This window comes from Rhinatrema bivittatum, chromosome 3 (assembly GCF_901001135.1).
Source record: "Rhinatrema bivittatum chromosome 3, aRhiBiv1.1, whole genome shotgun sequence".
NCBI classification, from domain to species: domain Eukaryota; kingdom Metazoa; phylum Chordata; class Amphibia; order Gymnophiona; family Rhinatrematidae; genus Rhinatrema; species Rhinatrema bivittatum.
In genome coordinates, this window is record NC_042617.1 from 2,538,419 (window position 1) to 2,551,750 (window position 13,332).

At 45.5% G+C, this 13,332-nt stretch overlaps 1 protein-coding gene across 7 annotated transcripts in view; it reads left to right on the forward strand.

Moving 5' to 3' along the window:
* Positions 1-13,332, forward strand: part of KLC4 (kinesin light chain 4) — a 253,009-nt gene that overhangs the window by 127,831 nt on the left and 111,846 nt on the right. For all 7 annotated transcript variants that reach the window (XM_029592801.1, XM_029592805.1, XM_029592802.1 and 4 more), the window contains exon 12: positions 13,067-13,175. In XM_029592801.1, the coding sequence (XP_029448661.1) occupies positions 13,067-13,175 (109 nt within the window). The remainder of the gene's footprint in view (positions 1-13,066; positions 13,176-13,332) is intronic.

The following is a 13,332-nucleotide window of genomic DNA, read 5'->3' on the forward strand; positions in this document are numbered from 1 at the left end:
AGAACACAATTGCTTAACATATAGATAGGCTTAGTTTATTAGTTCAAAGTTAACATGGATTCAGCCAAGGGAAGTCTTGTCTCACAAATTTGCTACTTTTTTTGAGGGAGTAAATAAACATGCGGATAAAGGTGAGCCAGTTGATATAGTGTATTTGGATTTCCAGAAAGCATTTGACAAAGTTCCTCACAAGAGACTTCTTAGGAAGTTAAATAGTCATGGGATAGGTGGCAGTATCCCATTATGGATTGCTAACTGGTTAAAAGATAGAAATTTTCCCAGTGAATAAAGGTGAATAGTGGAGTGCCCCAGGGAACCTCTTCTGGGACCACTGCCTTTTTAATATATTTATAAATGACCTGGAAACAGGAACAAGTGAGGTGATCACATTTGCTGATGACACAAAATTTTTCAAAGATGTTAAATCACAAGAGGATTGTGAGAAATTGCAAGAGAACATTGCAAAACTGGGAGGCTGGGCATGTAAATTGCAAATGAAATTTAATGTTGACAAGTGCAAAGTGATGCACTTAGGGAAGAGTAACCCAAATTTTAGCTACATAATGCAAGGTTCTACATTAGGAGTCAGCACTCAGGAAAAGGATCGAGGTATCGTCGTTGAAAATACGTTGAAATCTTCTACTCAGTGTGCAGCAGCAGCAGCAGCCAAGAAAGCAAATAGAAAGCTGGGGATTATTAGGAAGGGAATGGAGAATAAAACAGAGAATATCATAATGCATCTGTATAGCTCCTTGATGCAACCTCATTTTGAGAATTGTGTACAATTCTGGTCACCACATCTCAAAAAATATACAGCAGAATTAGAAAAGGTACAGAGAAGGGCGACCAAAATGATAAAGGGAATGGAACAATTCTCCTATGAGGGAGATATGATAGAGGTCTATAAAATAATGAGGGGAATGGAGTGAGTAAATTTTTAATCAGTTGTTTACTCTTTCGAAAAGTACAAAGACCAGGGGGACACACAATGAAGTTTCTGAGTAATACATTTAAAACTAATAAGAGAAAATACTTTTTTACTCAACACATAAGTAAGCTCTGGAATTTGTTGCCAGAGGATGTGGTGAAAGCTTTTAGTGTAGCTGCGTTTAAAAAAAGGTTTGGACAAGTTCCTGGAGGAAAAGTCCATAAACCATTATTAATCTAGAGTTGCAGAGATCCACTGTTTATTCTAGTCCTGGGGAAATTGGGGCGCAGAATTTGTGCAGAATTCTCCTCTCGCTCAGAATTGTTTTTTTTGCGCAGAATTATAAACTGCCCTGCAGGCCGTGAGTGGCGCACATTCCATTCGCAGCTGAAGTTGAGGAAGGCCCCGAAGGGCCACAAGTGGAGCTTATCCCCATTGCAGCCAAAGTGGAAGGAGGCCTGGCGGACTGCAAGTGAAACCCATTTCATTTGCGGCTAAAGACAAGGGAGGCGTCAGTGGACCACAAGCTGGTCGCAGCCGAGGAGTACCATTGATGTGGCCTGCGAGTGTTAGTGTATTTGTGCACAGAGTGACAGGTACAGGAGGGTGCGTGAGAGATTTGGAGCCTTGTGTCTAAGTGAGGGGGTGTATGAGTGAGGAATTTTGTGAGGGTGTGTGAGGGAGCCCATGTGAGTGTGAGAGAGCCTATGTGCAAAGGTGAATGAGTATGCAAGAGAGAGAAGGAACCTGCATGGAGCCTATATAATGGTGGAGGGGTGTGTTCAGTGGAGAAAGGGAATCTTTGTGAGGGTGTGTGTGCACAGAAGAGAAGGAGCTTGGTAGAGCGTGTGTGTGTGTGTGCCAGAGAGAGGGAGCCTATGTGAGTGACTGAGTTTGCCAGAGAGAGATGGAGCCTATATAAGGGGGAAGGAGTGCGTGCAATAGAGAAGAGAGCCTTTGTGAGGGTGTGTGTGTAGAGTGAAGGAATGAGAGAGCCTGTGTGAGGAGGGTGTGTGCCAAAGAGAGAGTCTGTATGAAGGGGAAGAGTGTGAGTCTGAGAGAGACGGTGCATGTGTGAGTGTGTGTGAGAGTGACAGAGAGAGCCTGTGTGAAAGGCTGTCTGAGAGAGTGCTCAAATTCTAGGAGTGGAGGGTAGAATTAGTGGAAGGGGGTTGGAGAGAGAGTGGAGAGTGGAGAAGTTAGAGCCTAAGAGTACAGAGTGAAAGAGCTTTGGCCAGGGGAGAAGGGAGAGGGAGTGGAAGGGACTCACCTACAGTATCTCCTTCTAGGGGAATTCTGCTCAAAATATTTTAAACCCTGCATACTTGAATAATAATTTTTCTGTATTACATTTTAAGTTACTCAAAGACTGTGCTGTCTATTGTTGTTTTGACCAATATAAAGTGTGCAGAAGTACCCCAGGAGTGTTATTCTCGGGATAAGCAGCTTGTAATCTCTCTCCCCCCCTTGGGATCCTGCCGGCTGCTTATGTCCTGGCCTGGTCAGTGTTGGAAGGAGGATGCTGGGCGTGACGGACCTTTGGTCTGACCCAGTATGAAAAGTCTTATGTTCTTAGGTGGTATCCTGTAAGAATCTGTGCTGGGACCAGCGCTGGTTGAAAGTCATAAAGAGACTGAAGCGGGGAGTCGGCAGAGTTTGCACAACCAAAGCCGATGGAGAGTTAGACAGATGTCTCAGAACTGAATGAGGAGCAAAAAAGTGGCAGACGAGTTAGAACTCGAGTAAAGGCTAAGTAACGCACGTGACAAAAACACAGTGATGGTCTCTAGTGTGGCCATTGTCCCTCAGGAGTCTTCCCTACAAAGTGCGCAAAGGAAGGATTTACAATCAACACTGGAAATGTCTTTTTCTCATTTTATAAATCCATGGTGGGCCCACAATGTGAATACTGTGTGCAGCTCTGCTCACCCCTTCTCTAAAAGGACAGAGTATGCTCAGGGAGTCTGAAAAATCCCCATAACCAGGAGAGACTAAAACAAAATCCCAGGAAAAGCTTAGGAAGCTGAGAGAAGGGAAGCATGAGAGAGGCCTATAAATGATGAGAAGTGGAGGGGAAATAAACAGGGACTAGCATTCACCATATCTCCTTCTAGAAAAAGAGGGGCAGGGGGTTTAAAACACCCCCCCTAGAGCTCCGCTGAGCATGTCAGGCAGTTCTGGGCTCGGTTTATATGCCAGGCTGCTTATGTGCTGACTCGCTGACAGGACTGCTCTATTGCTAGCCACAAACTTCTTTTTCTTTGCTTTGCCTTAGTGAAATATCTGCCTCTCTCCTGAGGAATGCTTTGCATCTTTATCATTCTTTTACATTTTCTTTCTTTTTTGGAATCCCAGCCTCAGGCCAGTTTTTTGGCAACCTGTGGTAGGCCTCTTGGCTGACTCCCTTTTTGCCTTTGGATAGCTTTCGTGAGAGCAGTTATTTCCTCTTTTTGGATTCTGCATCATTAACTTTTCTGAGCAGTGGCTCCAAGAACTGCCTGTGGTCATAAGATGTCCATCGCTTTCTCGGTGAAGGTCAAGATGTTGCCAAGATATTACCAAGTGCCATCTAGATCTTCAAGAGGGAGACTGCTTTTTCACAGTCCTGTTTCACTGAACTGGCGCAGGCGCTGTCAAAGCCCAAGATCTTGTAGCCGTGCTACGCACTGGAGGCAGGGAGTTGCCAAAGGAGACATTGAGTCCTTTGGTTCTGTAGCCCAAGCACCAAGCAATGGAATCTGAGCACTGAAGCACGCAGCCGAGGTGAAATGCTTCTGAGGCCTTAGTGAAGGATAGGGAGCAAGGGCACCAGTCGCCTTCGATGTAAGGCTCCAACAGCAGTTTCACTTGCAGGACAGTTCTACCTCCTGACATGAACAGTTACCGTGACTGTCTCCACAGCTCCAGCTGCAAGTCTTTGGCACGCCTCTAGATATCCCAGAGCAGCTCAGCCATCAATGCTATGGCTCAGCTATCTTTGAGGTGTCATGGGCCCTAGGCAAACTTCAAACCTTGTGCCCCTGCCTCCCTTGCCTCTGCCAACTTACCTAACGGAGGCAGCTCCCTTCTGTAGCAATAATGGATCAAGCACAGCATCATCCTCTCTTTCTTTTCTGCATAGCACCCTCACTCTCTCCCCTCCCTGCCCAGCAGACTAGCATCACCCTAACCTTTTGCCCTCTTTCCATGGTGCCCAGTATGTCTCTTCACTCTGCATCTTGCCTACCAGCTCATTGCTTTCTCTGTCTTCACTTTGCCACCCGTTCTATCCTCCTTTCTCCACCCCATTACCTGCTCAGCACTTTCTTTCTTCCCAGGCACCTAAGCACTTTATTTTTCATCCCCCCTTGCCCATTCAGTGCCCTCTGTAGCTCCAGGCCTCCCACAGTCCTTATTTATGAACATCTGATGTACTGCTTTTTCCCAAAGTTGCTGTCAAGGCACATTACAATAAATGTAAATGAACCGATGCATTACAACAGCTTACAATCAAATCAGAATTTGCAATTACTGTAGCGCTGGGAACCAGCGTGGGAAAACCCATTGCTGGAATTGGCTTCGACAGCAGCCTTTCAGGGAGGGAAAGGGAATCTCCCAGTCTTCAGCCGCTGGGAAGGTCAACACCAACAGCCCAATGCCGCAACCACAAACATTTTGAAAAATCACTTGCCAGCATGTTTGCCATCCTTACTACTGATCTCGTGAAGTACAAAATCATCAGACGGGAAGTGCCAACCTGCAAGTTTTCAAAATGTTTGTGCGGATATGGACCTTAATTTTGGACTCTGCCTCTTGATTTTGAATTATCTTTAATTGCACTTGTTTTCTTTGTGCAGTTATTGATCTCTTACGAATGTTCATGATCATTTACTGTTGAACATCTGAAGATAATTTGATTTTCTTGGCTGAAAGTAAATCATGGGTTAGGGAGAGGGCAATGAGTTATTTCATATTGGTTGAGTGCTGTTTTGTTCTTGACATGGTGTATACATGACATTCAGTACTATTACCTATGTATTTGTTCTTATCAGTTGCAATATCAATAATAGGAAAATATTTAAGCATAAACTTCTTAAAAGTAGCAGGTTGCAAGTGGAGGCTTCCAGAAATGTGCTGCTCCTGGCCCCCTCCAAAGTTTGGTGCTTTTGCAATAGCATATAACTTTAAAAAGGAAAACTGTTATAGAATTGGGTCTGGATTTAAGATTATGGTGCCCATAAAAGAGGATCAGGGATGGGGGAATTGCACCCTGGAAATAGGAGAGCAGCACAGGGAGTTCCAGTTTTTTGGGCGCCTTCAGAATTTGGCACCCATGGGACTTGCTTAAGTTGCCTATGCCTAAACCAGCCCTGGATAAAATGAAACATTATTTTTAAAAAAATTAAAAGGAGCAGTTGCCCAACTCTTCATAATTTTTTGTAATTTTTGATGCACGTAAAATCAGTTTAGAACAAAGTCCACATTATCTTTTTAGAAGTCTTTGTTGAACTTTGCTGAATGACCTGAAACTCCTTGGGAAAGGCTTGAACAGAATGAACTCAAATTGAAGGTATACTCTGATGCTGCAATGTTTCGAGAGCCCCTGCTCTCTGCTTCAGGAAACTTATAATTTCTTGTCCAGTCAGATGAATCCAGAGCAAGTGGGTTATGCACATCTCCCAGCAGATGGAGATGAAGCAAACTGACGTCACAATACATATACCCTTGCAGTGACAGCCTGCCAGTATTCTCCGTCTCCAGCAGATGGTGGATGTGCTGATCCCCACTGGGGATTGCTTCAATTTAAAGAAAAGGAGAATTAAGGAAATACATTTGCCCCCACTCTCCTGCGATGATACCAAATGGGCCCTCCCACAGTTAAGAATTCCTGAGGTGATTTCCTGGTCCCTCAGGTGAGTGCCTTGGTCCGGTAGCTGGGTTTCCTGGCATGGACGTAGCTGCTTGAACAGCTGAAAGGCAGCGGGTGCAGGAAGCAGAGTGTGGCAGTGATGGCACATGCCCTCTCCCCCACAGCTGGAGATCATCTCTGTACTCAGCCAGGTGAGGCTGAGCTCCGTTAAGTTAAAAAAAAAAAAAAAGTATTATACAGAGATCTAGAAGGAGATTTTTGTTATGTACGGCTTCCTCCTTCCCCGGGTCTCCATGCTCGGTAACAGTCCGTCATTTTTCCCGCTCCACGGCAGTTTTGGATGCATAAATTTTGGGCACCTAAGTTGAGCAGGCATATTTAAAAAAAACAAAACAAAACCCAGCTAGATGCATGCCTCTGGCCACCATTCAGGCACTGTTAGCCATAATGGCGCCTGTAGCTACGAAGACTAAGTGTCTTTCTCTTTGCACTGCTTGTCATATTCGGGCATCTCAGCCAGGAATGCCCACTAATTTGTGCCAGCGCTTTTGGAGGCTCAGGGAGAATTGTCTTCCTCTAATTTCACTAAGCCTGGTTCTTCCCAGCCGGATGAGGGTCTGGATAAAGATGACTCAGGTGGGGCACCTGATTTTGGAACTCCCCTAACTGGGTCAGATTCAATGTCTGAACCAAAGAGAAATCCCATTTTGGTTTCCTTGCGTAAAGCCTCTTGTTTTTTTCTCCGTGATCAATCAAGAATGGATTGATCTTGACTGGGGCACCCCAGAACCTAATTTCATAGGGGGTCAGGTTTTGGAATTACTGTACCCTCTGGATTCAGTGGTAAGAGCACGTACTTTTTCCGAAGGTAGATGCACTTGTGTGTGCAGTCTCCAAATGGTCCACTATTCCCGTAGAATGAGGAGCGGCCTTGAAGGATGCTTATGATAAAAAGATTGAGTCTATCCTTAAGCAAACATTTGAAGCAGTGGCAATGACCTTGCAGATCGCTTCTTGTTGTTCCTTGGAGGCTCGCTCTTGTTTGCTTCTTGCCCAGAAGGTTGATGACTCTGGGGTAAACTCCAGGGCAGTTATGGAACAAGCTGCTGCCTTCTTGGCAGATGCGGGCAGTGATTTGGTCCACACTTCAGCCAGAGGGGTGGTTTCAATAGTAGCCGCCAGGTGTCAGTTATGGTTGAGAAATTGGTCAGCCGATGCAACCTCCAAGGCTAACCTCACCAAATTGCCCTGAAGTGACTAACTTTTGTTTGGCAGTGAGTTGGAGAAACTGGCCAGTAAGTGTGGTGGATCTCCATTTCCTCATTTGCCAGGCACAGGACTCCTTTACCATGAGAGGCCATGCTAGAGGATCAAAGCATTGTCAGTCCTATAGAGGAGCAACCTTTTAGAGGACTCTACCCTTTGGTTGGCCTCAGTCCTTTCGTCCCAGACAACCAAGAAGAGGTACAGGCTTGGGTAGTGGAACCTCCCGAGTCTCCCAATGAAGTGTTGCTGACCCACCCCTGAGAACAGGAGATAGGGGGATGCCTCTCTCTCTTTTATCAGAGGTGGGTCAAGATCACATTGGATCAGTGGGTCCTGGAGGTTATACAAGAAGGATATGCAATGGAGTTTTGCAGTGTACCTCTGGACATGTTCATGGAGTCTCCCTGCCACTCCCCACAGAAGAAGCAGGCAGTGAAGGGTACATTGGCAAGACTCCTCCATCTGAGGGCTGTGGTCCCAGTGCCCACGTCTCAAGAAAATACAGGGTGATATTCCATTTATTTCATTGTGCCAGAGAAGGAGGGCTCTTTTGGTTCCATCCTGGACCTCAAAAGCGGCAACAGTCATCTGTGAGTGAAACATTTTTGCAAGGAAACATTGCGCTCAGTGATGGCTGTGCAGTCGGGGGAATTTCTGACCTTTCTGGTTCCATCCAAGGCGTATCTCCACATTCCCATTGGAGTAGAACATCAACGCTTCCTCTGGTTTGCAATTCTGAGATGCCATTTTTGGTTTCAGGCGCTACCTTTTGGTCTGGCCACCACTCCCAGAACCTTTTCCAAAGTAATGGTAGTAGTTGCTGCAGAGTTGAGAGAGGATGGAATCCTACCTATATTTGGATGACTGGCTGATTTGCGCCGAGTTGCCAGAAGAGAGCCACCTGGTACTCGCAAGGTGATTTCCCTGTTGTGGGAGCTTGGCTGGGTGGTATATCTTTCTAAGAACAGTCTTCGACATGCTCAGTCATTGGAATACCTATGGGTTTGGTTTGACATGAGGCTGGGCAAGGTTTTCCTGTTTGAAGCTTGAATTCAGAAATTGCTGGCGCAGCTCTGTCTGAACACTCTGCACCCAAACATGTGGTCTTACCTGCAGGTACTTGGCTTAATGGTGGCAACCCTGGAAGTGGCACTGTGGGCAAGGGCGCATATGCGTCCTCTGCAGCGCTCCCTGCTGTCTCTGTGGAACCTGCAGTCTCAGGACTATTTGATTCGGCTCCACTTGCCGATGGAGGTCTCCTTTCAACTGCACTGGTGGCTGCAGGTGGATCATCTAAGGAGGGGGGAGTCTCCATAGCCCCAATGGACTGGCTGTTACTGACAATGGACATGAGTCTCCTTGGTTGGGGAGTTCACTATCAGGAGTTGACAGCTCAAGGACGCTGGAATGCAGAATTCTCTCTGGAACATCAATCGGCTGGAAGCCAGGGTGGTTTGGTTGGCATGTTTACAGTTCAGCAACAGGTTGCAAGATCGATCAATCCAAATAATGTCAGACAACACAATGACTGGCAGGGAAGTACCAAGAGCCAAAAAGTGTCACTGGAAAATAGATCAACTTATGAAATGGGCAGAAGTGCATCTGCAGATGATCTCAGCCTCGCACATAGCAGGAAGACACAACACAAGGGCAGACTTTCTCAGCAGGGAAAGTCTGGATCCAGGAAAGTTGGCTTTGTCAGACGAGGCATTTCAGCTGATCCTGGACCGCTGGGGGTTTTCCGTTCCTAGACCTCCTGATGACTTCGCGCAGTGCAAAAGTTCTGCAATTCTTCAGCCGCAGGAGACATCTGAAGTCATTGGGGATCTATGCCCTAGAGCAAGAGTGGCTGGAAGACAAGTTACTGTATGCCTTTCCTCCATTGCCCATGTTGGGCAGATTGGAGGGATGGTGCTCTTGGTAGCTCCAGACTGGCCCAGGGGACCATGGCGGATCTGCAGAGGCTCCTGGTGAATTTGACTCTTCGTCTTCTGGCGCACAGGACCCTGTGAAGATCTGACTCAATTTTGTCTTACAGTATGGCCCTTGATAGGGCTTGCTAGCTGAAGCGGGGATACTTTATGGCAGTGATTTCCACCTTATTGAAAGCTAGAAAGTTCTTCACTTCCTTGGCCTATGTGTGGGTTTGGAGAGTGTTTGAGGCCTGGTATGAGGATCAAGGTACTCTTCCTTCTTTAGTCAAGATTCTGCTAATTTTTGAATTTTTGCAGGATGGCTTGAATAAAGGTTTGGCTCTCAATTCCTTGAAGGTGCAAGTAGCAGCGCTTGCCTGTTTCAGGGTCAGGTAAATGGTGGATCCTTGTCTGCTCATTCTGATGTGGCCCATTTTCTGAAAGAAGTGAACTACATTCATCCTCCCTTGCGGTTTCCGGTGCTCCTTTGGAGTCTTAATTTGGTATTGGATTTCTTGGCAGGCCCTTTGTTTAGACCGCTATGTTCTCTGGCCTTGCAGTTGCTGGCCTTGAAAACTCTGTTCCTTGTGGCAGTTTGCTCTGTACCTAGGATTTCTGAACTCCAAGCCTTGTCTTGCCATGAGCCTTTCCTTCAGGTGACTCCAGGAGCAATACAGCTGCATATACTGTTCCTTCCTTTTTACCAAAGGTGGTCACTGAGTTTCACTTGAATCAGTCCATCTCCCTGCCCTCTCTGGACAGAGAGAGCGATGCAGACCCTTGGATGTCAAGAGACATATTGACAGGTATCTGGAGGTCTGTAAGCTTTTCCAGGAGTTGGATAGCCTGTTTGTTCTTCACAGCGATACTAGACAGGGAGCGGATAGCTCGCTGGATTAAGGAAGTAGTCGTGGCTACATACATGAATGCAGGGAAGCCATTACCTGGACAGATTAGGGCTCATTCCACTAGGTCTCAACCAGTGACATGGGCAGAAGTTGGATTGCTGCGTCGTGGACCTCCTTACACAACTTTTCCAGGTACTACCGTCCAGATGTGCAAGCCCGGGAGTGTGCGGTTTTGAGAGGACCACGGGCAGCCTCCCGCCCTATACAGGAGTGGCTTGAATACATCCCCCTAATTCTGGATTCATCTGACTGGACACTAAGAAATGAGAAATTACTACTTACCTGATAATTTCCTTTTCCTTAGCGCAATCTGATGACTCCAGCTTCCCTCCCGTGGCTGCCGAATGATTGCATTATGGTCCTCCTATGTGACTACGTGTTGCAAGGATTACTACTAAGTGTCACTGCAGGGATATATATACTGTGACGTCAGTTTGCTCCATCTCAGTCTGCTGGTAGGAGTGCATAACCCACTTCTTCTGCATTCATCTGTCTGTGCTAAAGAAAAGGAAATTATCAGCTAAGTAGTAATTTCTCATTATGCGGTATCATCATCTAGTCCTTAAATAGTAGTCTTACAAAAACATATCAGTTAAAGCTGCTCAGAGTGTCTTCTGGCAGCCTGGCGCGTAGGTATAATTAACAACTGACGCATCCCTGAACTAAAACATGAAATTGCAAACGGGTTATAGTTTAGTAGTATCAGACCATTTAAAACACCCACAATACCTGAAAACTAGAGAGTGATCAATGTTATGACAATTTTTAAAAAAGACTGGTAAGCCTGATGACAATGCCAGGCAAAATGGTAGAAGCTATTTTTAAAATTAAAATTAGTGGCTTAATGGTGAAAAGTGAACATGGGCTTAGTAAAGGGAAGTCTTGCCTTGTCAATCTTCTTTGAAGGTGTTAATAAACATGTGAAGGTGAGCTGCTTGATATAGTGCAGTGGTTGTCACTTCCAACATTCGAGGGCTGCAAACAGGTTGGGTTTTCAGGATTGCTTTATCTAGCTGGAATGCAAGTTGTATATCTTTGAGGGGATGTCTGAGTCATGGCTGCATAGGTGGCCCATCTCCGGTCAGCTTCTGTGGAAGACATGTGTAGGACTATGATGTGAAGTTAGGTTCACATATTCAGATCCCACCACTGGTTCCATAATGACTTCTGACGTGATGGCAGATTGGGGCAACCCTTTTTTCAGGCTCTCTTCAAGGGGTAAAATCCAGTTACAGCCCATCTAGGCCCCATTATTATGATTTTGGGTTGTCTTCTGTTTTTAAAATTCAGACCCATGCCCTGTTGGCAGCATTCTTGTTTCAACCTTTTGTGGTTGAAGATTTCCCTTTAGCTCTAGAGACCCCTGTTTGTGATTAGGTAAACTGTTTGCCTTCAGAGAAAGCAAAGTTGTAATAGGTATTCTCTGAGAGCAGATCTCCACCCACACAAACCTTCCCTTTTGGAGTTGGATTCATTAGCTTAATTACAAAATGAGGCACATTATATTCTCATGGGTGCATAGGAACTGCTATACATGCTCAATACAACTCTAAGATTTTCCTAGAAAGCTCTGGAAATCATGTTCTAGTCAGTACAGTCGGGATGAAGTCACTCATCTGTGACTTCAGAAAATACCTGTTACAGATAAGCAAATTGGTTATACTTAATGATCTGCTTCTCTTCTCTCACATAGCATGTTCTATTTTTCTCTCTCTCTGTCACTAACGCATTCATGATTGATCTATGTGTTGTTTTCTTTTCTCTCTCTCTCTCACACACACCGACAATAGACACATGCTTTGCTTGTGCTGTTTTGCACTACTGTGCCCTCTGTGCTCTCTCTCTCTGTCCGTCAGACTCAGACATGCTCTGCTTGTTATCTGTGACATTACTATGTTTTCTTGTCTCTCTCATGCACATGTGCTCTGCTTGTCTTTGACATTACTGTGTATTTTCTCTCTCTCACACGCACATGCGCTCTGCTTGTCTTTGATATTACTGTGTATTTTCTCTCTCTCACACGCACATGTGCTCTGCTTATATTTGACATTACTATGTGTTCTCTCTCACACGCACATGCGCTCTGCTTTTTATGCGACATTACTATGTGTTCTCTCTCACACGCACATGCGCTCTGCTTTTTATGCGACATTACTATGTGTTCTCTCTCACACGCACATGTGCTCTGCTTTTTATGCGACATTACTATGTGTTCTCTCTCACACGCACATGCGCTCTGCTTGTCTTTGACATTACTGTGTATTTTCTCTCTCTCACACGCACATGCGCTCTGCTTGTCTTTGACATTACTGTGTATTTTCTCTCTCTCACACGCACATGTGCTCTGCTTATATTTGACATTACTATGTGTTCTCTCTCACACGCACATGCGCTCTGCTTTTTATGCGACATTACTATGTGTTCTCTCTCACACGCACATACGCTCTGCTTTTTATGCGACATTACTATGTGTTCTCTCTCACACGCACATGTGCTCTGCTTTTTATGCGACATTACTATGTGTTCTCTCACACGCACATGCGCTCTGCTTTTTATGCGACATTACTATGTGTTCTCTCTCACACGCACATGCGCTCTGCTTTTTATGCGACATTACTATGTGTTCTCTCTCACATGCACATGCGCTCTGCTTGTCTTTGACATTACTGTGTATTTTCTCTCTCTCACACGCACATGTGCTCTGCTTATATTTGACATTACTATGTGTTCTCTCTCACACGCACATGCGCTCTGCTTTTTATGCGACATTACTATGTGTTCTCACACGCACATGTGCTCTGCTTTTTATGCGACATTACTATGTGTTCTCTCTCACACGCACATGTGCTCTGCTTTTTATGCGACATTACTATGTGTTCTCTCTCACACGCACATGCGCTCTGCTTGTCTTTGACATTACTGTGTATTTTCTCTCTCTCACACGCACATGTGCTCTGCTTGTCTTTGACATTACTATGTGTTCTCTCTCACATGCACATGTGCTCTGCTTGTCTTTGACATTACTGTGTATTTTCTCTCTCTCACACGCACATGTGCTCTGCTTGTCTTTGACATTACTATGTGTTCTCTCTCACACGCACATGCGCTCTGCTTTTTATGCGACATTACTGTGGTTTTTTATCTCTCATACACACATGTGCTCTGCTTATCCTTTCTCATATTTGTGTGATTTTCTCCTAAGCCCTACAGTGAATACCACACTGCGGAATTTAGGGGCCTTGTACCGGCGTCAGGGAAAGCTGGAGGCAGCAGAGACTCTGGAGGACTGTGCCAGGCGATCCCGACAGCAGGTAAGAAACAGGAAAAGTCTCTGGTTTTAGGGGAGTGTTATCAAGGGAAGGGAAGTCCTATCAAACCTCTGTCAAATGCCATCTGTGATCTGCTTCCTGCACTGAGAGCATCCAGTGTGCCCATGGAGCAGTGGAGAAAGCTGGAGGCCTTATTCAT